At 37.6% G+C, this 23,118-nt stretch overlaps 4 protein-coding genes across 4 annotated transcripts; 3 read left to right on the top strand and 1 right to left on the bottom strand.

Annotated features, from left to right (window-relative positions):
- Positions 1-296: 296 nt before the first annotated feature.
- On the top strand, positions 297-13,387 carry LOC120774446 (very-long-chain 3-oxoacyl-CoA reductase-B). Its single transcript, XM_040104095.1, has 5 exons — positions 297-876; positions 1,251-1,297; positions 9,713-9,788; positions 12,542-12,882; positions 12,959-13,387. The coding sequence occupies exons 1-5, from the start codon at positions 711-713 to the stop codon at positions 13,289-13,291; spliced, it is 963 nt and encodes a 320-aa protein (XP_039960029.1). The 5' UTR covers positions 297-710; the 3' UTR covers positions 13,292-13,387.
- Positions 13,388-14,749: 1,362 nt separating this feature from the next.
- LOC120774553 lies at positions 14,750-15,208 on the top strand. Its single transcript, XM_040104284.1, has 2 exons — positions 14,750-14,833; positions 15,026-15,208. The coding sequence occupies exon 2, from the start codon at positions 15,031-15,033 to the stop codon at positions 15,181-15,183; it is 153 nt and encodes a 50-aa protein (XP_039960218.1). The 5' UTR covers positions 14,750-14,833; positions 15,026-15,030; the 3' UTR covers positions 15,184-15,208.
- Positions 15,186-15,478, top strand: LOC120774552 (NADH dehydrogenase [ubiquinone] 1 beta subcomplex subunit 1). The gene has a single exon (XM_040104283.1). It carries the CDS (start codon positions 15,211-15,213, stop codon positions 15,376-15,378), a length of 168 nt encoding a protein of 55 aa, XP_039960217.1. The 5' UTR covers positions 15,186-15,210; the 3' UTR covers positions 15,379-15,478.
- A 3,925-nt stretch (positions 15,479-19,403) lies between these two features.
- LOC120773894 (serine/threonine-protein kinase D1044.8) lies at positions 19,404-22,565 on the bottom strand. The gene has a single exon (XM_040103070.1). The coding sequence runs from the start codon at positions 22,250-22,252 to the stop codon at positions 19,772-19,774; it is 2,481 nt and encodes an 826-aa protein (XP_039959004.1). The 5' UTR covers positions 22,253-22,565; the 3' UTR covers positions 19,404-19,771.
- Between the last annotated feature and the right edge of the window lie 553 nt (positions 22,566-23,118).

The raw sequence follows: 23,118 nt of genomic DNA, 5'->3' as shown, positions 1-23,118 counted from the left end.
TTACTGGCGAGCGCAGAGAATTTCCGCGCCTCGCAAACGCCGCATGAATGAAGGCGATTATGCACACACCCGGCGAAGGGACGACCAAATAGAGAGAAGCAACGACGAAAAACAGCTGAAAAGTACTCGCACAAAATAGTGCGCCAGCGATTTTCATACCCAACTCACATACAAATGTGGATATGTGTGTATGTATGTACATAAGCATTTTGTGCCTATGCTCCCAGCGAATCGCTAAGTTCAGCACTTTTAGTTCAATTAAACAATATTAGCGACGAACGCTTACAATTGGTATTGAGCACGGCGGCAGAGCGCGCATGTGGTATATGCATAGAATTCTCAATTAGACTGCCTACAAAAGAACTTATTTTCGAAAAAAGTTGTGACAAATGCGCGTTGCGTGCATTTGACATTTCGACGCCGCTCAATATCATCGATTTTTCAATATTTTCCCGAGCTACACAACCCATGCACGGCATTACGGAAACGCACCTTGACGAAGGCGCACGCAGAATAGTGATTGCAGGAAAAGATTGAAAAGTGAAAAGTGTCATTGCATTGCAGTCTGGAAGGAAATTCCACATTACTGCTGATCAGAGTACTACCGGAGCAATTGTGTAGAAATAAGTTTTAAATAAATAGCGCAAATTCATTGTTAAAGCGCACCGCCTACCCGCTTAGCACAAAAAATAATTACTGCCGCAGCGAAAATGGTGTTGAATGATATTACTGCGTTCCAGATTTTCAACAGTGTAGCTATTGGGCTTTTGTGCTTCAAAATCGTCAAGATATTCCTACCATGGGTTTACCTAAATGTTATTGGACCCTATTTTTTGGGGCCAAAGTTGAACATACGCAGCATGGGCGGTTGGGCTGGTTAGTTTTGAGTCATATATACCAATCTGTCCCGCCTGATAAAGCATATAAAGTAGATAAAGCAGCAAAGATACGCGCTAATACCATAAACTTTTGACAAGAAAGGCTTGGTTTTATATCGAAAATAAGTTTCGTGAAATATTTTATTTAACACATTGCATGGCTGTCATGCTGTTTAACGAAGAAATGATTACAGAATTTCTTTATCTACTTAACATCGATTAATGATATCATTAAATAGTAAAAAATGTAATTTCGACGAAGACTAATTTGTCAAAAGTGCGCGTAACTACATTTTACTTAACTCGACTGCATGCTTCTTATCAGCCTTGGACTTTATATTAATCAGCTGTTTTTTTTTGTTTCCCTTACAGTGATCACCGGTTCAACTGACGGTATCGGAAGAGCTTATGCGAATGCGGTATGTAGTACATAATGCATAATGCAAAAGTTAAAAAACAACAAAAAAAAACCAAAAAAAACAAAAAAAAAAACTATTATACTGTGTAGCAACATGTGGCAAGAGTATAAAAAAAACATTGGCTACAGCGAAGCTAGAATATGCTTTACAAATAAAAATGTTCCTATACAAACACTTAATTTTGATAGGTTAGTTCGTAGGGCAGCTATAAGCTACATATAGTGTGCCGATTTGAAAATTTTGCTCAGAGATTGTAGCGTTGCCAAAGATAATATTCTGTGCCAAATTTCGTGTATAAATCCAATCAGAAAAAAAGTTTTCCATACATGGACTTGACTTTAAGCGCTTAGTTTATATGACAACTATATGCTATAGTGGTCCGATATCGTCGGTTTCTACAAATGAGTAACTTGTTTGGGGAGAGAAGCGGGTGTCCAAATTTTTATCTCAAAAAATATTAAAAAATTTAAGATTCATATCTCAAAACCTGTTAAAAAATTTCAGATCTATATCTCAAAAACTGTTAAAACATTTCTTGAAACAATAGTTCATGCATTAATTATAATCGTCTATTCATACTTGAATTAAATTCTCATATAGCATATACAGTAATGGTAATGAATTAAAATCTTAATTAGTCGCCTCTGAACAGCTAATTATTTTCTAGAGGGGCTTGGATACGAGTATTTTTTTTTAATTTCGATTTATCTCGAAAATTTATTACATATACTCAAAAACTCTGTGCAGGGTATAATACCCAAAAGGAAACTTGAGAAGTCAATTTTGGCATGTCCATCTGTCTGTAGGTTTGTATTTATTATATATATGTATGTATATCTATTTGTAATATATCGATCTGAAATTTCGCATCCGTTCTTTTCCTACCTCATTTGGCGAAACGCCCGATATCGTATACAGCTGAACGATCAGATTAAGTGCTTGTATGGAAAGCTTTTTCATCTGACGAGACATCTTCACGAAGTTTGGGTTATTGTCTAAGGCAATGATTCAATCTCCGAATAAGTTGTTCAGATTGGATCACTATGGCATTTAGCTGCCATACAAACTGACGGATCAAATTTCTTGTAAAGAAGATTTTGTATTTGTGAATGCTCCGTAGCTTCGGAGCAACCGAAGTTAAAGTTTTTTTTTTTTTTTTTTTTTTTTTTTTTTGTACAAACCTGTCAATTTTCAGAGTAATATTATTTTATTTCGGACTTGTTAGTGTAAAGTAATGATTTTCCAGAATTTCTTGATTTTTCATTAAAAATAATATTTTATATTTACTTTGACCAAAATTAAAAGTTCAGATACATATGTATATTACTATGAGCAAAAAAATAATAATTAACTTAATTCATAATTTCAAAATTTTTAATTCATTCTTTAAAATCTTTGTCGTCCCCTTCAAAGTAATCCCCCTTGACCCCAATATATGTACTTGTGCCAACTTTTTTTCCAATCCTCGAAACAGTTGTCAACGTCAATTTCCGGAATAGCCTTCAATGCGAGTAGCTACTCATGTTTAATGGCTTCAATTGACTCACAACGGTTACCCCGGAGCGGTCGTTCTATTATCGTTATCGTTATTATCGAATATGGTAGTTGTATAGGTTAAAAACCTATGAAGAATCAATGTCGTATGTGTCCAGTGGCGTAGCTACAATTTCGGGCGCCCGGGGCCAAGGATGTTCTGCCGCCCCCCTTTATCTACCTACCTAAATATCTTCGATATTAAGTATATAAAATTTAGGAAGGCCACGCAAATTCTGAAGCTCCAAAATTCTCACAATATGGGTTTTGAGGAAATTGATAGTAAATTTACAAGACATCTTATTAAAACCCATAAAAAACCCCATTTTCGCCCTATATCTTGCACACTTTTGACACAATTTTTAGGAATTTTCGCCCGAATTGGAGTTTTAAAAAACAGCGAAGATCGTTTTGCCGCCCGCAAGACGTTGCGCCCGGGGCGACGGCCCCCTTCGGTGTCGGTGTCGGTGCATTATTGTGGTGCAAAAACCAAGAGTTGTCGGATCATAATTCCGGCCTCTTTTTACGATTAGCTTCGCGCAAGCGACGCATAACACTCAGGTAGTCATTTTTGTTGACAGTTGGCCGATCGGAAGGTATTCGAAGCGTATGACACATCGATAATTGAAGAAAACTGCCAAAAAAAACCTTGATTTTGATCTTTCTTTCGCAGATCTTTCCGAAATTCCAGCGAGACCAGTAAGATCTCTGGCTATTAATCGTCGATTCTCAAGCACCAATTTCTTTATTTTATTGACGTGTCGATCACTAATGATTATTTTGAGGTGCCGTGGAAGGTGACGTGAGACGACGTGAGAGGAATATTTTTATTAGTCATAATTTTTCTAAACTTTTTGAAAGCGCTCTTATACACTTTATTGCTAAAAATATATCTAAACATAAGTAAGTAAATCCTTCGAGCAACTATGGAATGCAACTTGATGTTAACCGGCAAATCGAGCGTCCTACAAAGTCTAATTGCACTTCTAATATTTTTTTAATTTTGTTATTGGTTCCAGGCGGATATCTTAACCTAAGACTGTCAATTATTTATATGAAACATTATTTTTATTTTATATATAATTTAGCACGGAGAACTCAACTATAGCCCTTTTCGATAAAACACTTTTTGCCTGCACGACAGGAGCTCTGCTCTCTAAAAAAAAATCAAAAGACAGCAAAAACATTGATGTGTGCTTAAAGTTGCTTATCGAATGCAATACTCTGAAGTCCAGTATAGGGACTCAATCGTTATTGAAGGTCGTTGCTTCAATATTTGGCGCTTTGCGAATTCTGATAAATTAAAAGAGTGAAATTGTGTCACAATTTCCCATGAAGAACTATTGCTGAAAATCCTCTGCCAAAAATAAAAAAACATTTCAAAAATACCCCCTTCCTTGTATTTCTTGCGCCACCAGTGCTTGTATATGCTTATACGGATGATTTCCATTAATTATTCCAAAACCACTGCGACACAGCTAACGGTGGATCAAGTAAATGCAGGCGAAAATTAAATTGAAAATTACTTTCCCCACAGTATCTTCGAGCGCTTGCAGTATATGCAAATTTGAAAGCAAATAAGCGAAGTCCAACTACTTAGGCTGTAGTTCTCGACGACTAGAGTCTACTTGCCACTGCAAATATTTGTCAATAATAATGTTTTCAATTAATGAATGCTATTGAGTGTTTTTTGCTTTTATTTTGAAGTATACGCTGAACTTGGGGACCTAAATTGTAATTTTATGCACGTCGGATAGGTGACAATGTTTCGTTTTTGTTGTTTTGTTTGTACAAGTATTGCCACAATAGCTTTGCATCGACAGGTCTACTGCGTGCCGTCGCATTTTAACGACACGAAAAATTCAAAAATGATATAGTATTAATAACAAAAAAACCATAAAATTTCGATGCTTCATTCTTAATGAAATTAGTTGATCTGAAATTTTTGTAGCCAGAAAATATCTAGAATACGAAATAAAATACAAAACTGATTAATATACCATACAAGAAGAAATATTCAGTCTCACTTCCAGATGGCGCCACTAAAAAAGAGAATTTTGCTGTCGACTGATATAAGTTATAGTAAAAAGAAATCCATTAGTTTCCAATAGATGGCTTTAGTAAGGCTTGGGTTACGCCATATGGCGTTAGAAAGGTAGGATTTCATCCTAAAAAATCTTTCCTTACAGTATTTTTTGAGCACGCGTCAATAATGGGCGCCAGCAAAGAGAAAATACGCCATATTTGAAAATTTTTCTTCGATAAAGACTAAAATGCAAGCCAAACTGCTAAAACTCTTGAAAAGTGTGTATGGTCTTGCTAATGTAACAGCCAATCTGTAAGACCAATTGTCGAAATTATCTAAAAAAAAATAACGGAGTTTATCGAGTCCGACCGTATTGTCAGCACTTAGCCCGGTAGCTAAAAACTGCACAAAAAACGATTTGAAATCGATAAAGTAATGCTGGATTCAAGAAAAAGCTTGATGTATAGGTATCACAAGAGTTAACGAACAATATCTCATGAACCAAATTTCGATCTGCGAATGGTTGCTGTTTCGCAACTGCTCTCCCTGTTACAAAAGTGCTGGAAAAATACCGTCGGCCCTCGGAGAATCGAATTTTGTGAACGAAGCCGTATTCCACCTGACTGAGTATACAGTAAACAATTGTCTTGCGACTACCCATCTAGCCGAGATGGCTTTTGTTCGACTACAGCTACTGGTTTCCCTTAATTGTCTCCAAGAAATACGTACGCAGAAGTGCCGCAATTCTCACCGCCGCTCTGTTTGTATAGCTCCTGTCACATATTTTAATGACTAGTACTGTGTCAGTCTTACTCTTAGCCAGAGCCATGTGCAGCCTTGGGCACTTGCGTCCTTTGGTGACCTTCTTTAGGGGGCAGCTGCAGTCATGAGCTGGTTGAGAACAGACAGCCTGTTCTCCACTGCTAGAGTCGTTGCGCCTCTGTCTAGCTTCCCCTCTCCATTAACATTTAGCTCTAACGTATCCTGATATGTCGCTCAATTAGTGTTTCTGGGAATACATTAAAGGGGGAGTGCATGACCACTACTTTTAGCCCGAATCTCATGATCCTGTGATTTGAGGGTCGTGATGGACACCCTTCACTGTGAGATCAAACCGACATGAGTTCCAGGTCTGAAATACAGAATAAATCAATATCGTGGATCACTTACGACAACGATCGTGGTCGTATCGCAAGAATGACTGTCAAGAGGTCTTAGCTATATGTTTGATGGGATTGGCAGAGAATCATCTAATATGTGCTACTCCCATATGATCAACTCTTACTCTAGATCTTATATTTGTCACTTAGCGTTAGTTTGTTCCAAGAACTAGACTAACTAACTTGATTCTTAATATTGCAATTTTAGTCTCAAATACAATCATGCAATTTTTCAACGTGTGCGTAAATCTCTCGTTTAGCCGTTTTCAATGTCAAGTGCAAAGGTACGTCAAATGTAATCACACATAACTGCATTACGAGAAATTTTTTAGGTAAACAGCAAAAACGCAGTTTCTTTGGCAAATATTAATATATCTCTTATTAGCATTTACATTTGTAATGCACTGACTATGCAAAAAATTTAATGTCATTAAGTTAAACAAAAGCAAAAACAAGTAATAAAACTATTATACTCTCTAGCAACATGTTGCAAGAGTATAAAAAAGGGTGAAGTTCGGGTGTAATCGAATATTTTATACTTTATCAAATCGGTGTCTTGTTAACTTACATATGTACATATGTATACTATAAGTCGTAGACTCACTGACTTTCAGTACTATATTTTGCATGTACGGAATATTAATATTAAGATCAACCTAATTAACATATGTATGTGTGTATTATAAGCTCATAAAAGGGGCCAAGTTTAATCCTAACCTCATTCTGGATTAATGAAAATCATTAAATGTAGTATATGGAGCTGAGGTAATTCGTAGATCGAAATCGCAAATTTTCACCATTAAACTATAATGTATCTTTCACTTCATTTTTCTAACATAACGGGTGATCCAAGTAGAGGTCCTTTTCCAATAGCTTTTTTTGACAGATCACACATGAGTCGTGTCAAGCTGTCATAGTATATTGGCCACCAAGATCGTGTGATATCACACCGTTAAACTCCTGTGGGGATATACTTGTACATATAAAGTCTAAAGTCTATATCAACATTCGCGCTTAGATTCAGGCCTTACAGCAAAACATCACGCGTGTTATTTGCCAGTTACGAGTCGAAATGCTCGAACGAGTCATTGAACTCCACGTATGGACCATCTGAGACGTAGGCGTGACCAACACTTGGAAGAAATAATCTTCGAAAAATAAATGCCAAAGAATGTTCTTTCGATTGATAACACAGTACAACAGCTAATCTGGGGGGTGAGAAATTCCAAGTCAGGGTGATGGTACTAGGTCAGTATAGTAAAACCCTCAAAGGGTTTGGCGTTCGTATGTGTCAGTTTTTTTTTATGGCCTTTTAAATTTTTTCCTTATCTTGATGTTTTTTCGCTTAGTTGTAACATTTTGGCAAAAAAAAAAAAAACAAAAAAAAAAGTCTAGGCAATATTTATTAAAATAAATAAAAATAAATAAATAAAATAAAAATAGTAAAATAATAATAATAATAATACCCAACGATTACCCTCCTCCCGCCCAACCGACGCGAGGGGCGCAATCCGCGAACGAGCGGAATTAGCCGAGTCATAAAAGGCAAGAGAGTTTTAAGCGTTGCGATCTTAAGCTGCTCAGCTACAGAAACAAAAATTTCAACAGCCGAAATTAAGAATTAGATTAAAGTTTATAATTATTAAATGTTACTTGTTAAGAGTAGATAAAATAATTTTTTTAATGGTAAAGAGTGAGTCTGTTAGATCAAATGTGCTGGAATGAAAGTTGAAATCATGACATATACGGCGGAATGGTTCGTTTAACTCAAAATTTGTTCTAGAAAATTTTAAAAGTAAGGGTCTAAACTGCCTGGTAGGGCGAGCGGGAACGTTAAAATTTATATCAGATAAGAGAGATGGGCTACAGACTGACCCATTCATGAGTTTTACAAGAAATATTATACCAAGCATCTCCCTACGACTAGCGAGTGTCGGGAGATTTATAAGTTTTAAACGGTTAATGTAAGGGGGAAGATTTAAACTGGAATCCCAATGCAAATGATTTAAGGCAAAAAGTAAAAAATGTTTTTGAACGGAAGTAAACATTTTTATAATTTTTTATAAACTAATTTATATGGGGGCTAGAGAATAGTTTAAATCGACTTTATCCAATTTTGATATTACAATACATCATTACCAGAAATAGATTTTCGCTCAATTTCACAAAGAACCCTCACGGTTTGACCAATATATACAGCATAAAGTCAAACGGATGTTTGAAAATCCAAATATTAGGTATATGGAAACTAGGGGAAGTTTTGCCCTGATTTTTTCCATTTTATGCAAGAGGATACTCTGGTATCAAAAAGATTCTGAATGTCATTACGGTTTCTTACATATTGGCCGATTAATGTTTAATAAAGTCAACTAGAAGTTCTAAAATATTTATATTAGGGACAAGAGAAGTAATGACCCAGCATGCTGTCATCAAAAAATAATTCTCCCCGAATTTCATTACTAGCTCTCACAAATCGACCGATATGTTTGATAAAAAATCAGCCACATGGAATGGGTTATAGTCCGATTTTTGGCGATCAAATACTTTGAGGGCACTATTTGTAAAAAGTTTTGTTCTGACAACTTAATTTATGTTTGATTTGTATACTGTAAAGTGAAAGTGAATTAAAAATTTTAAGTGTGGTTGACATCGGATTTTGTCCTATTTTCGCAGTGTATTATAGGAATGTTTGGTTATACAAGAAAAGGAAAAATATGAGGGAAATACCCAATATCATAGACTACTCCTAGAATATCAACTTTTCAAATTTCAGACGAAGAGGAAATCTCAATGGCTTCGTCAACAAACAAAATTCTAGATGTTGGGGTGAGTCAAATCCGCATGTGGTTCAGGGAACGCAATTGCATCCCCAGAAATTTGAACCATTTGGTGCGGATTGTGGTATGGCGGCATCATTGGCACTTATTTCTTTCGAAATGCGACAGGAAATGCCGTTACCAACAACAGCGAGCGAGCGTCGTAACACTATGTTCACCGACTTTTTCTCGGAATTTGATGAAATCGACGCGGACGATCTCTATTTCCAAAAGGACGATGCACCGGATCAAGTTTGACGTCTAAAACTGAATACATTGCGTGCAAAATTGTTCGTTAATTTCGAGAAATGGTTCAGTCAATTGGTCGCCAAGGTCAGGCGATTTAATGTCTCTAGGTTATTTTCCCTGGGGCTGTATTAGCTCAAAGCTTTACGCCAATAAACAAGCAACACTCGAAGATGCAACACACTAAAGCCGAAATGCTGCACCGAGTCTTCAAAAATAAGGTGGAGGTATGCCGATGGAGCCGGGGTGACCATTTGAACGACATTTTCTTCAAAATCATAAATGGCATAAAGTTATCTGCATAAAAACAAACAGTACCCATTTTGATCCAATTTTATTTTACTTTAATATCACGTCTTGCTTGTTTATATGTACATACATACTTATGTATATACATTTAGATGTGCATACGCAAGCAAATGCAATTAAACGTAGACATTATTTGCTCACACGTGAACATACATACACACATGCATACGTCAATCATTACGGTTTTTTGAGTAGCCCGAGTACAGTCTTAATTACATTGTTTTTTGCATATTAGCAATTTTCATTACCATTATTGAGTAATATTACATTAATTTTTTTATATATTTAACCATTAATAGCTGATTTATGTCTCCATATTTTTCAGCTTGCGAAGCGGGGATTCAGTCTGGTGTTGATCAGTCGTTCCTTGAGCAAATTGGAGGATGTCGCAAAGGAAATCGGTATGTGCATAAGAACAGTTATCCTTTAGTTCGAAAAATGTGATGTTTCTGTTTTCAAATTCGGTCATTCATGACCCAATTTTTGCCGTAGCACCACCAACCGACCAATACTTTTTTTACCCATTAAAACAAATCCACGTAAAACACTTAAAATAAAGATCAATTTAATTTTCGAGGACGAAATTAGACATTAATTATTGTCCAAGGCAACGGTACAAACTCCGAACAAATTGTCTAGATTGGACCACTTAGAGCGTATACTTATGAAGGGTATAGTAGCTTTGCTGCAGCCGAAGTTAACCTTTGTAATTATGTCTTTCGAAAAACCGAACAAAAAACATTGAGTTGAGTTAATCTAAATGAGACTAATAAGGAAATAAACTGGTTTCCATTTCGGGCCATATTCCAATTCAGATAAAAATGAAAAAAAAAATAATATATAAAAAAAATTGCATACAAAAGTATGCATTTAAACCGGAAGAAAATTCTGAATATTACTAGATATAAGATATTAAAATAAAAACAGTAGCAGTAACTCCAACAAAAACCAAAATTCAAAATCAGTTGATATTGCATAAGATAAACATCGTTTAATAACAGGAAAGCGGTCGCACGTTCGCCTATATGGTATAAAGCAAGGGTCACGTGATTAACACCCATCCATTTTTCGACTTTTCCACTTTAGGATTCTTTGATTCGGCGTTTTACCGTTTTGAAGTTAGGGAGTATTTGATTGCCAGTTTCAGAGACGATTTGAGAAATTGTGACTTTATTGTAAAAATATGTAGTAATAATAATGGAGTCATGTGTAGAAGTTCACGGAAGTGAGGAAAGTTCTCTGAGTGCCATTCACTTGGGAGTGGGCAGAAACGATTATTTTACATATGGCTTAAGCACGACTTCGACTGAGAAGGCGAACCGTCCCTCCTTAGGTTTGTACGCTGAGTTTGGAACCCGTCACGTAAAAAACGCCCGCAATGAAAAGGAAGCAACTGCCTCGGAAGAGAGACCCCCCTTTTAATGACGAACCATGGCAAACGCATTAAGGATTACGATTTAAGGGCATGCACCTGAAATGACCCGTCCCTTAATTGAAAAGGTGCCGCTGCCCAGCTGGTTGATGTCTTCGTAAAAATAAAGGCCGACACCAGCGCCGTTCAAGAAAAGCGATGAACGGGACAAGGGTTGAGGCGAGTTGGTCCTTGTGACATTTACTACAGTGGCCATATAAAGGAGCGCAAATTCGGTGTGGGATTCGTGATGGGAGAGAGACTCCATCGCCGAGTCCTGGCATTCACTCCGGTGGGTGAACGTCTGGCCACAATCCGCATCAAAGCGAAGTTCTTTAACATATCGCTGATTTGCGCCCACGTCCCGATGGAAGAGAAGGACGAAGTGACCAAAGATGCCTTCTGCGAGCACTTGGAGCGCACCTCCACGATGGCAAAATCGTGCTTGGCGACTTTAACGCCAGGGTGGGCAAAGAAAGTATCTTTGGCACAACGGTCGCTAAATTCAGACTCCATGATGAAACATCCCCAAAAGGGTTGAGGCTGAAAAAATTCACCAAGTTATCTCACTGGTGACGAAAAGCTCTCTCTTAGTCCTCTCCTACGAACAAAAAGCAAACTCTATAAGTCACTCATTATTTCTGTCTGCTATATCATAGATAACTTGATACGAATCTCTTTGGTTCGAGAGAGAGAGCTGTCAAAACTTGCATATTTTATAACATTTACCAATGATACCACTGCTGAAAAATATTAGATTGGGCATTTTATAAACAATTTTTGGGTATTTTGCAGTTTCCACATTACCACTGAGGTATGCAACTAGCGCGTTACCGATATTATTTTTTGGTGCTCGGTTCCCCAGTAGGCCTGTATCACCCATATATAAATTATTTTACAAACTACTGACATCTAATTTTACAAAATTTTAACAACGCACTAATTTTGGCAGTTCGTTTTAGTGCTGCTCTTCTGGCATCCCGCCTTTTTCACTGGCTGCTTGTTGACGCGACCCTGATTGTGTTTTGTTGCTCAGAAAAAAGATCAGGGTCCGCTGCCAGCTGACAAGCGAGAGAGCAAGAAAAGAGATTCTGATCAATTTATCTATGGATATATGGTGCAGAGACATGGACGATGACAACAACTGATGAGTCGACGTTACAAAATTACGAGCGAAAGGTTCTGCGGAAGATTTATGGTCTTTTGCGCATTGACCACGGCGAATACCGCATTCGATGAAACCAGATATACGACGACATTGACATAGTTCAAAGACAACGACTACGCTGACTGGGTCATGTCGTAAAAGTATATACTAAGTATAAAAGGAAGACCTCCATTCGGTGTAGAAAGACCTAGCTTAGCTTGGAATCTCCCATTGGCGCCTAGCAGCGAAAAGGAAGAAAAATGGCGCCCTGTTGTAAACTTGGCTATAACCGCGTAAGCGGTGTCTACTCCAATAAAGAAGAAGAAGATTTATAAAGATACAGTCCCAGAAATAATGAAATTTAAACATCTCTTTTGGGTAACGTTATATTCTTTGGTATCAGGCCACTAAATTCAAAGTTCTGTTAGATCAAAAGAGCATAAAACAAGTTTTTCTTTGTTCTTTACCGAAACGAGTATTTAGGGTGTTACAATTTTTGATTCGGCCATTAAAAAAACATTCCATTGCAACGTGTTATAAAATAAAATTGTTAATATTGAAATAGATTTTGATCATACAACTTTTGTGAATTTCAGAAAATAAGTACAAGGTAGAAACCAAAATCATCGATGTTGACTTCCAAGATAGCGTTGAAATTTACGATAAGATCAAAGCAGGCATTGAAGGCCTCGACATTGGTGTGCTCATTAATAATGTCGCCACTTCATATTCATACCCAGAGTACTTTCATTTGTTTTACCAACAGAATCCTAAAGTCTTGCAAGACTTGGTTTCGGTGAACATACACTCTGTGACACATATGTGTGCTTTGGTTTTGCCAGTCATGCTGAGCAGGAAGAAGGGCTTAATCATAAATGTGTCGTCATCAAGCTCGACTGTACCCTCTGCACTGTTAACTCTCTATAGCGGAACCAAGGTATTACTATAAATAGAAAGTTTTTAAATAATTTAAGACATTTTAATTTACTTTTTTACTTTAATACATTTTGCAGGCCTTCGTCGATAAATTTAGTCAAGATTTACAGACGGAATATCGAGATAGTGGAATCACAATACAATGCATTAAACCGGGATTCGTTGCCACCAAGATGAGTAAGCTTAAAGTGAATATATCGTGTCCAACGCCCGAAACCTATGTGGCTTCAGCACTAAATTTTTTGGGATATAGCACGACAACAACTGGTTATTTCCCACATCATTTCTTACAAATATCAAATGATTTCATGTTGTATCTAACGTGTGAACCCTTCGTTTCAAACATATTTTTTAAATATTGTTTCAACATGAGAAAAAGCGCTTTGAAACGTTTGAGCCAAAAGAAATAGGGGACCGGCAGATGTGACAGCTGGTATAATTGTGTGTATTTTTTGTTGAATGTAATTTAACTTAAATGTGTTTTATATTAAAAATATTTAAATTAATTTTTTCCAATGGGCATAAATAAAAATTACACAAAGAATAGATTTTAATAGATTTTAAGTGAAATTACAATTATGACAATCTACAGTGTCAGTTACGGTTAAGGGCTTCGACCAAAGAAATCGATATATCTGCTGGTGGAAATTAGTCAAATAAAAGCTGTGTCCAGTCAGAAAAAAGAGAAGATCATCTGTAAAGGCAGCAAAGAGATTTGTTACTGGCATGATTGATCCAGGAAATGGCAAATGTTAGTTATGTAAGTCAATAGAAAGAAATGTGTACCATAAACATATGTACTATTTATGCACTTAGGGACAGCTCTGGAAGATCGTTTATGTAACCATCTCATACGGAGATTTGAAGCTTGTAGGATTCTGTCGACTCGTTGAGAACACAAATTGAAAATTAGGCTCCTTTGCCGATATTAAGTTAAGATTGGTGCTTGATTTGATACTGGAAAATGAAGATATCTGATAGAATTTAAAATTGTGTTATATGGGAAGCAGGCGTGGTTGTAGTCCACATTTTCGACTGCCACAAATTTATGTCAAGATTATATTATATACCAAATTTGGTGGAGATCGGTCGAGCAGGTCCTGAGATATGGATTTTCACCAAAATGTAAGCAGATTCCTATAAAGTTCTCTCTTGTATCACCAAATGTAAAATTTATGCCTCCGGCGTATTTTTTATTGATCTACCGCAATTTTGCTAGTTTTTAATAGAACCGTTATTTTGGGAGTGAGCAGGGTTATGATTCGATTTCATCCATTTTCATACTGTCGGTAGGAGTTCTTATAGGAATTATTTTGGACGAATTAAATGTGTAATTGTTTGGGAGATATGTACAATAAATCAATGGGGGCGAGGCCATGTTCACCTTTTCAAAATTTTTAGCCTACAGGTGCTCTTTACTACTGCGTTCCCGCATATTACCTATATCTTCGTTCAACGGTGTGGGCACCCATCAAGGGACACGTGTACCACGTTTCAACAGGATATCTACGTTTTTACTCAATTGACAGCTTGCACAGACAGACAGGCGGACAGAAAGACATCCGGATTTCTAGGACTGAGGCACTTGTTCGCGTACTGACGGACGGACATGGCTAAATCGACTCAGCTCGTCATATATATTTCATATTTATATATATATATATATATATATTGATCCTTTATATATATAGGGTATTACAAACATCGTGACAAACTTAATATGCCCTATTTATGGTATAATAATAAAAAATAAAAAACGATCCATAGGAAATAGCTTATTGAATTGTTAACAATTAATATTCAAAAACTACACCCTGTGGCAAACAAAGTACGAAAATAGTTCGCACCAACTGTGCAAGCACAGCTGATTCTACTGACAGCAAGCTAAAGATTGACATTTCATTTCTCTGTTTTTCTGTTCGTGTGTAAAGCAAGTGGCAACTAAATAAAGTGTGAGCAATTGTGTATAATTTTGTGAAAATATATTAAACTTTAATTAGATTACTTTCAATATATTAAACAATGAAATATATAATAACAATATTTCATGCAAACTCAATATGTGTTGTTGAGGAATAGCAAGAAATGCTACATAGCGCACTTACGTAATTTCGTTTCATTGCTGACATTTTCATTATTTCCAGGTGTTATGACTTTAGCCCGCTTGGCAAGGAAGTACGGAGCTGTTATATTCTTCCCCACATTTACAGTAACAACGATTTTAGTCGACTGGACTCATACAAGAGCCTGGAAAGAACAACAACGTCAGCTTGCTCGAAATAAAGAATTGTTAACTGATTAAAAAACTCTGTAAACAAAACATAGCAGTATGATTGGGTTGGACAAACGCTATGTATGGGCTGTGCTGCCTTTTATTGGTTTTGCTATTGGCCATTTCTTAGATAAGAAGGAAACCGAACGCATGACACTATTCCGTGATAAGAGCGCACTCTATGCTCGGCCGGCTGGTTCTGAAGGCAAACCACCATCTTGGTAAAGGGTTACTACCATGGCGTTTATAAGTAAAAAATTGTCTACTTTAAGTACCATTTAAAAAAATGTGAAATAAGAAAGCTGGCGTTTCAATAAAACAAATGTTTTAATCGAAAATATAATTGTGTTGCTATGTGCTTTAAACAAATAGATTGCTAAGGCGAATGTTAAATGAAATGATAAAATTGAAATGCAAGTAGAAAAAGAAATCCGGGAAAACTTTCGAACAGATTTTACGTTCCACGATAGTCGGGTCTAAGTAACCGGAACGGAACCGGATTATTATCCGGCCAAAGGCTATCAACTCGACACCACTTCTCAAACTTAATTCAGAAATGTTTTTTGCCGCTACAACAACAACAACAGAATTTACAACAGTCGAGTCTAAATAACCAGAGCGGAAAAAATGTTTACTATTTTATTATTTTACCAATATCTTATGCTGAAAAACATCGTAATTTATAACAATATTACATTTCTTGACTCCATTAAAGTCGGCGCAATATAGCTACAACAAATGTAATATATTACTAAACTGACGTATTAATAATATTATTAAAAAAGTGAACGTAAATTTAAATTTTTCAGATTCTGACTGAAACAAAATATGTTTTCTATTATTTTGGTTTGATAGTGTGATTTCGTACTCAAAACCACAAAACTGATTGGGTTATCCTTCATAAAGCATTTATTTGTATTTACTATGCAAACCGTATTTTTCATTACAGCCTTACATTTTTATTGCCTTATTAGCAATATATAAAAATCATACTTTCCTCTTTAGTCCCTACCTAAAATCAGGCAGCTGTCTTTTGCAAACCATTTTTAATATTGTTGACGAAAGTTTCCTCATGAAACTATGAAGCTATTATTTATCAATATACACTTATATACAAAATAGTAGGGGTTTACTTAATAACCTTGAAATAGTACCTTTGAAGTATACCATCTTATGACCAAACATTGTCCAAATCAACCCAAAACTGTGTAAGCCCTTAGGGTCCGTATATGCGGAAATTGGGTGAAAACTTGGCCTAGCCCCCATATAACTAATATCAGGATTTTTATTATTCTAAAAAGTTTTGTGCTTAATATATTCGTCAGTAAGTATATTTATATTCAAAATCTCAAGTATTCCTGAGCAATATAAGTCACGAAGATATCAAAATACCAAACTTGATTACAATTTATTCACAATTTCATCGAACAGTGGATATTTAATTTTTCGCAATATTTTTTAATATAATGTATAAAATGCTCGGTTGCACCCGAACTTCCTTCCTTACTTGTTCTTTAATATTACTTACACCCAATTTATTGGCCAACACAATTTAATGAAGCAATGATATACATAACTTGTCACTTAAACGAAAACTTAACAATATAATAAAGTAACATATACATACATGCATAGCTCCCATACAACCAATTATTCAGATTTTTTATTTTCCGATATAATGCTTTGAATTAAAAATCCAAGACCACACAATTATGCATATTTGTCTTCTAAAATATACATAACAATGACGGCAAAAATAAAGAAGATGTGACAACTCAACATACTTATACATACATACATATATATGTACGTGTCCCGTACAACCGATTATTCAGACTTTTAATTAAAAAAGTTACTTCGGTATACTACCTTTAGGCCAAAAGATATCGAAAAATTTGAAGTATCAAAGGAACGCACAGGTCATATCATTTATCACAGCGTAGGGTCCTAACCACTATACAATCACGGCCACGTGGCAATAGGCGCATGGGTAGCAGGACCACGCACCAAACTCTCCATACCATATTCTGAACATATTCCAAGGAGAACTTTGCTATAAGTCTTTGTGTAAAGATAAACCTCCAACGCAACTATCGCAATGAACGTATACTAAGCGATGGTCAAGCGACACACGACTGAACAATCTATCGGATCGTAACCAAGTGCACCTTATCTGGATGTCAGGTCCCAAAAGTATAGCCGAACTTTTCATTGCGGTTGGTACCCATACCATAAAGGAGCTGCTCTGCAAAGATGAAGCAGTGGGTAGGAAGAGGTATTGGCAACAACTCCTAGGCGTCCGTCATGACAAGTTACTAATGGGTGGTTACAACCATAAAAGGTTTAAATACGTAAACGATCTCCCAAGGGATACACTCAGGCTACTTGTCGCCTTCTACACTGACCATTGTAAGCTCAAGAAGCTTATCCGCACTGCCGGTTCTGCGTCTTGGAGTCTGAAACTGCAAAGTTCCCACGAAAGTCGGGCCTACGTAACCGGAACGGACCCGGTTTTTATCCGACCATGGACTGTCAACTCAGCAGAATTCTGCCGCTATAACGACGACGACTGAGCAATTGACTGCACTGCAGTCTGTATGCGCAGGATAGACGCCCTTAGAGTTTTTAACTTAGTTTTAACGGCTCTCAAAACTTTAAACTCGATATTCTCGCATCGCAAAACAACAGAGGGGATTACCTCGATGGATTATCCACATTTTCATTCTAAAATGCATTCTTTCAATCTTTGGCCAAAGATTTCAGTTTATAGTGATTAGTAAATATTTGAACGCGATCGCCCTTCAGCTTTCCACAACTTGTTTACTCTTATAAGAACCTACAACTGATGGAAAGTTGGATAAATAGATACACCGAAAAAAGTAACACAAACATTGACTATCCCTTCGAAAATGACTGTATGGACGCACATAACATACAAGAAACATATACAAATGCTTACACATATATAGGTATACATGTGTGTATTCATATGTATGTAAGAATGCTTAAGAATATACTATACATACATATGTAAACCCGTATGTAACTAGAAGAAATGGACTGTATACAAATTACTTATTTGTGGTTAAAGTCACGAAACTAAAAAAAAATAAAAACAAATAAACTTGTATGAAAAATCATAAACCAATCAACAACGTTTTTGTGTCCACTTAGGAATATCTAAGATAGAATGTATGTGCGCACAAAAACCCAAACAATTTTCGAACGCTTCGCGCAAACAAAACCAACAAATACTGTCTGTTGGCCACAAACAACCGCAATACAATTTTGACCATTGCACTAAGTCGCTTACAAGCAAATGTAATGAAGCTGCATCATGCTGCATGCTGAGTTTACATACTTTCTTGTCTCCAGATTCCACAAGTGCCTTCTGATTTATGACCTATAGCCAGTTAACAAGCCGTTGGTGCCGAAAATAAAACTTGTTTGTTTGTTTGGCTGTGTGTGTGTTGAGGCTATGGGCTGAATTCTTAACGAACCTCGTCCTCTACCGTAAGTAACGTATGCTTCCCTTGGGTTGAAGCGTCAATTTACGCAGGTAGTTTTAAAGGAGTCGGCGCACGAAAACTGTAATAACAATAACAATGCAGAAGAATTGCAAAGAGTTGTTTAGAATTCGTGACAACACAGCGCAGATGAGAAAGATATACACATGACACACAACTAAACAAACGAGTCGTATGAAGGCAGGCAGTCAATGATTTTTTGAACCGCTTAAACTCTTTTAAGAGGTGCTGAAGTCATGCGGATGCTTTGAGAAGGACAAAGCATAATAAAAAAATATGTGCCAAAGGATTACTTTATAGGCAAGAAAGCTGCTATATATTAAATTTGCCACGATTTGTGAATACCCAAGAGGAATCGTCGGAGACCCAATAGAGTTCCTCAGTTTGTTATATATCGATCTGGAATTTTGCACTAATCAGTTTTTCTCCAAGAAGCTGCTCATTTGTCGCAGCCGCGAATATCGGACAACTATAATATGTAGACTGAATGATAGAAATCTTGTATAATATTTGAACAAATTGTATAAAATGATCGCCCAAAATCAGATTCTTCTAAGGAAAAATTTAACCTGTGAAGGGTATTATAGTTTTATTGAAGCCATTTTTTCTAGATTTTGACTTTAAATGAAAACAAGGTATTGAATAATTTTAGTCCAAAGGGTTAAAAGACACCAAAGCCATATTTATAATTTTATAATAAATAACTTAGAAAAAAGTATGTAATTATATGCGTTTAGAAGCTGAAAGTCTGTATTTATTAACAATTAAATATTTTATAAATTACAAATACAAACATAAAAACATTTTTTTTTTAATCTCAAAGACAAAGGTCACACCTACATAATTACTACTAACATCAGCCCCAACTAGCTGAACTAACAAGTTAAATAATCACTAATCATAGGAAAATACAATATTAATATATAGGAAAATATTTTTATGGCATATGGTATAGGGCTTAGACATAAGTAGTCAAGCAATGGCAGTACTTGGAAGCAGTAATATTTTTATCTTAACGGTAAGCGGTGAAACGAAGCATTAATTATTAAAAAATTTCCAAAACATTAATTTAAAACAGCTATTACGATACTCTAAACAAGCATTTTCTCCCTGCTACCCACACCGCTACGTGTACTGGTCACCAAAGCACCGGCACTGGCCGCTGTAACATGTGCGAGCGACTGAGGCGGCATCATTAACGAACGCCGCATGTGGTTGTGGCGCCGCAAAGTGGCGCTGTGACGTTCACGTGTTGACTGTCTCAATTTCTGACGTCCAATTGTCATATTATTGGTGGCAGCATGCGCTGAGGAACCATTATATTGTACCATGTTTGATTGGGTTGCATCAATTGTGCCACACTGACCGGCATTCATGGCGGCCAAGAGGTCAAAAGCAGCGCGTTTATGCTCCTTAGTCCATATATTGCTCAGCTCTGATGTTTCGCATTTGGCTATCACTTGATCGGGGCGCGGCGCAAATGGCATACGCACTTTGGGTGTTGGTGAGCTAGCTATGGGTTGTTGGTTGGCTTTATTATTCTCGACATTATTTTTTATATGATTGCTGCCTGACTTTGTATTGTCTTTGCTGCTGCGATGTATACCGAAAAGTGCCGACAATATCGAACGACGTCGTATGGGCACGGTTGTTGTTGTTGTTAATGTTGTAGTTGTCGAGTTAGCCGCGATGCCGCTATCAATTGATTCACGACTGTCTTTACTTGAAACACTGGCTTGAAGTTCCGTGGGTTGCCGTTTAGCGTTCACTTTGCCGGTTGCAAGCTTCTGCGCTTGCGCGCCGTCGTTGGCGTTAGTATCGATGCTGTAGTTTGTAAACTTCTGTGGCGATTGAAATGTAACACGACGCAGAGCTGGATACGACTTGGTTAATGGCATATTGAGTTTTGCAATTGTCGGTGATTCCAGCTGTGTATCTTCTATGCTGCAATAGGTCTCATCATGTTTGCTAACGCTGGATTTACGTGGCGGTATGGGGGGAGGTGATGGCGAACGTGCGTTATCATTTCGGCGCGCGGCTGCTTGCAAAACGTCGGCGGCCAAGGTCTTCTCTTTTGCCAACAATTCAAGCTCACGTTTATGCAATGCGCTTTCCAACTGCTGAAGGCGTTTCTCTCGGTCGTTTAATTCTTGCGTGCGCATATTCAGGCAATGCTCTTTATGTTCCAACAGCGACTCGTGCGCGCGTATGGCATGCAGACGTGCTTGCAACGCCTCATTAAAGACATCCTCCGTAATCAGCGTGGGGCTCTTGAGCTCGTCCACAGAAATGTTAGCCGACGTGCGCGCATGTGAGGTTGGCTTCGGCGGTGGTACTGGCGGTCGCAGTGGTGTCAGATTATGTACGCTTGTATAGAGTTCGTGTTGAATGCTTTCATAGAGTTCAGGATCGGATCGGTGAAAGATAGATTTAGGCTTCAAATGCCGTGTCGCGGATGAAAACAGTTCGGCGCGCAAATCAGGTGTAAATGCAACACTCAACCGACGTTGCCCGTATTCCTCATTGAAGCTATTGCGCTCCGTATACATAGTGCTGGAAAGGTCTATGGAAGGGCTATATTGCAGTTTGCAACGTGCTGTGGTGATTTCATCGACTTCAAATAAATCTGACTCCGCTTTTATTAGTGTTGGAAATTCATTGCCCAATTCGGTTATATTGCGCACAACGGTCGGATGACGCGTTATCACTTCAATGCTGGGGCGCAGTTCACTATCCACGGACAGCATATAAGCGATGATCTCCTGCAGATCGCTGGAGTACACGGCCGGTATGTGATTGAACTTGCCATTGGAAATATTCAAGGTAAGCTCATCGAACTTTGCCGCCTGAAAGGGCGTGCGTAGAGCACACATTTCGTATGCGAGGCAACCCACCGCCCAAACATCCGATTTGCGATCATACCGCGATCCTCTTACAATCTCCGGACTCATGTAGTAGGGTGTGCCAACGAAAGTGGCAGCAAAATCCTGATTTTTGCGTAACATACGCGCCAAACCGAAGTCTCCCAGCTTAGCATTGCCTTGCGCGTCCAAAAATATATTTGCCGGTTTGATATCACGATGTAGTATCGTGCCCTTCCTTATCTTGTTGTGACACACCTGCAACGCTTTACAGACCTGAAAGAGCACACGCCATATGTAACGCTCTTCGAAACGTTTACGTTCATCACGCGCACGCTTTATAAGCTGCGCCAGATCGCCACCTTCACAACACTCCATGACAATAAATATCGACTTGGCCTCATGATTAACCAAATGATGATAGTATTCCACAATATTCGGATGTTGCAGTTGGCGCAACACACGTATCTCGGACACCAAAGAGGCCTTCTTAGACTCACTCAACTCATCATAGTCAATGCCCTTCCATGCGTATAGCTCGCCCGTTTGCTTATCGCGCACTTTGAAGCACGTACCAAAGGTGCCGTTGCCAATCACCGATATAACTTCATAGTCTTGCAATGTTTTATTGGCAAATTTAAAACTCGTATCACCATCCGTTACAGAACTATCACTCGCGCTGCTTGCGCCACTGCTTGTTGTTGCAGACATAGCACTACAAAAACTAGTCAACTATTTGGTATTGCCGGCGTTTAGAAGCCGCAAGTAATATTTTATTTACTCGATTTCTACGATTTTTGATTTTATCGCACAACACTACCGCACGCACCGAAGCGTTCCGATGTGAAACTGACTGTGCACTGCCAGCATCAACTGATCTGCATTGCTTAGCGACCTGTGTGCATATTCGTTAGCAGGTTCGTCGATACACAACACGGGCTTGAAATCTCAGCTTAAACGCCTCTCTCACAAAATGTGTATGCATTTGTCTGACTGAGCGCACAAAACTTACCACGATCCTGTTACATGCGCGAACACCTTCCCGGAAGGTTTGCCTCACTCGCAGTACAAGCATGTCTGACCTGCCCACACACTTGTGTGTGCTTATATACTTACATGACTTTGTGGTTGTATTTGGTATTTTCATGTGCTCAGTCAGCAGGTACTCATATTTCCTGCTTACAATTTGCTGAGCGTCAAAACTGCTCACTCAATCTCGTGAGGTTCAATGTGCGCACCGAACTCAGAGATTTCATTTATAAAGCATACATTCGTACCTATGTTCTGACGTATGTAAGTGTGTGAATAGTTATGTGTACAAAACATAAACCGTTGGATGTAATCTTTTAGCACTTGGACCCAGCACGCCTGCAGTTTCAATTATCATTGCTTGTGCTGACAATAAATGGTTGTAGTAACATTGGTATATCAATTTTACACATTTTTGTATTTGCGTGTTTATTGTACGTCCGTGCCCTCTCATAATTACTGTTGGCATTCTTTGTTGTTTTATTATTGTATGGCAAGTAAGCAAGGTCTTACAAAAATTCAAAAATTCGTAATGGGGAGAGCAGAGC

The sequence above is a fragment of the Bactrocera tryoni genome, chromosome 4 (genome assembly GCF_016617805.1).
Source record: "Bactrocera tryoni isolate S06 chromosome 4, CSIRO_BtryS06_freeze2, whole genome shotgun sequence".
NCBI lineage: Eukaryota > Metazoa > Arthropoda > Insecta > Diptera > Tephritidae > Bactrocera > Bactrocera tryoni.
The sequence above is the reverse complement of the archived record's forward strand: the minus strand, read 5'-3'. Positions and strand labels throughout refer to the sequence as shown.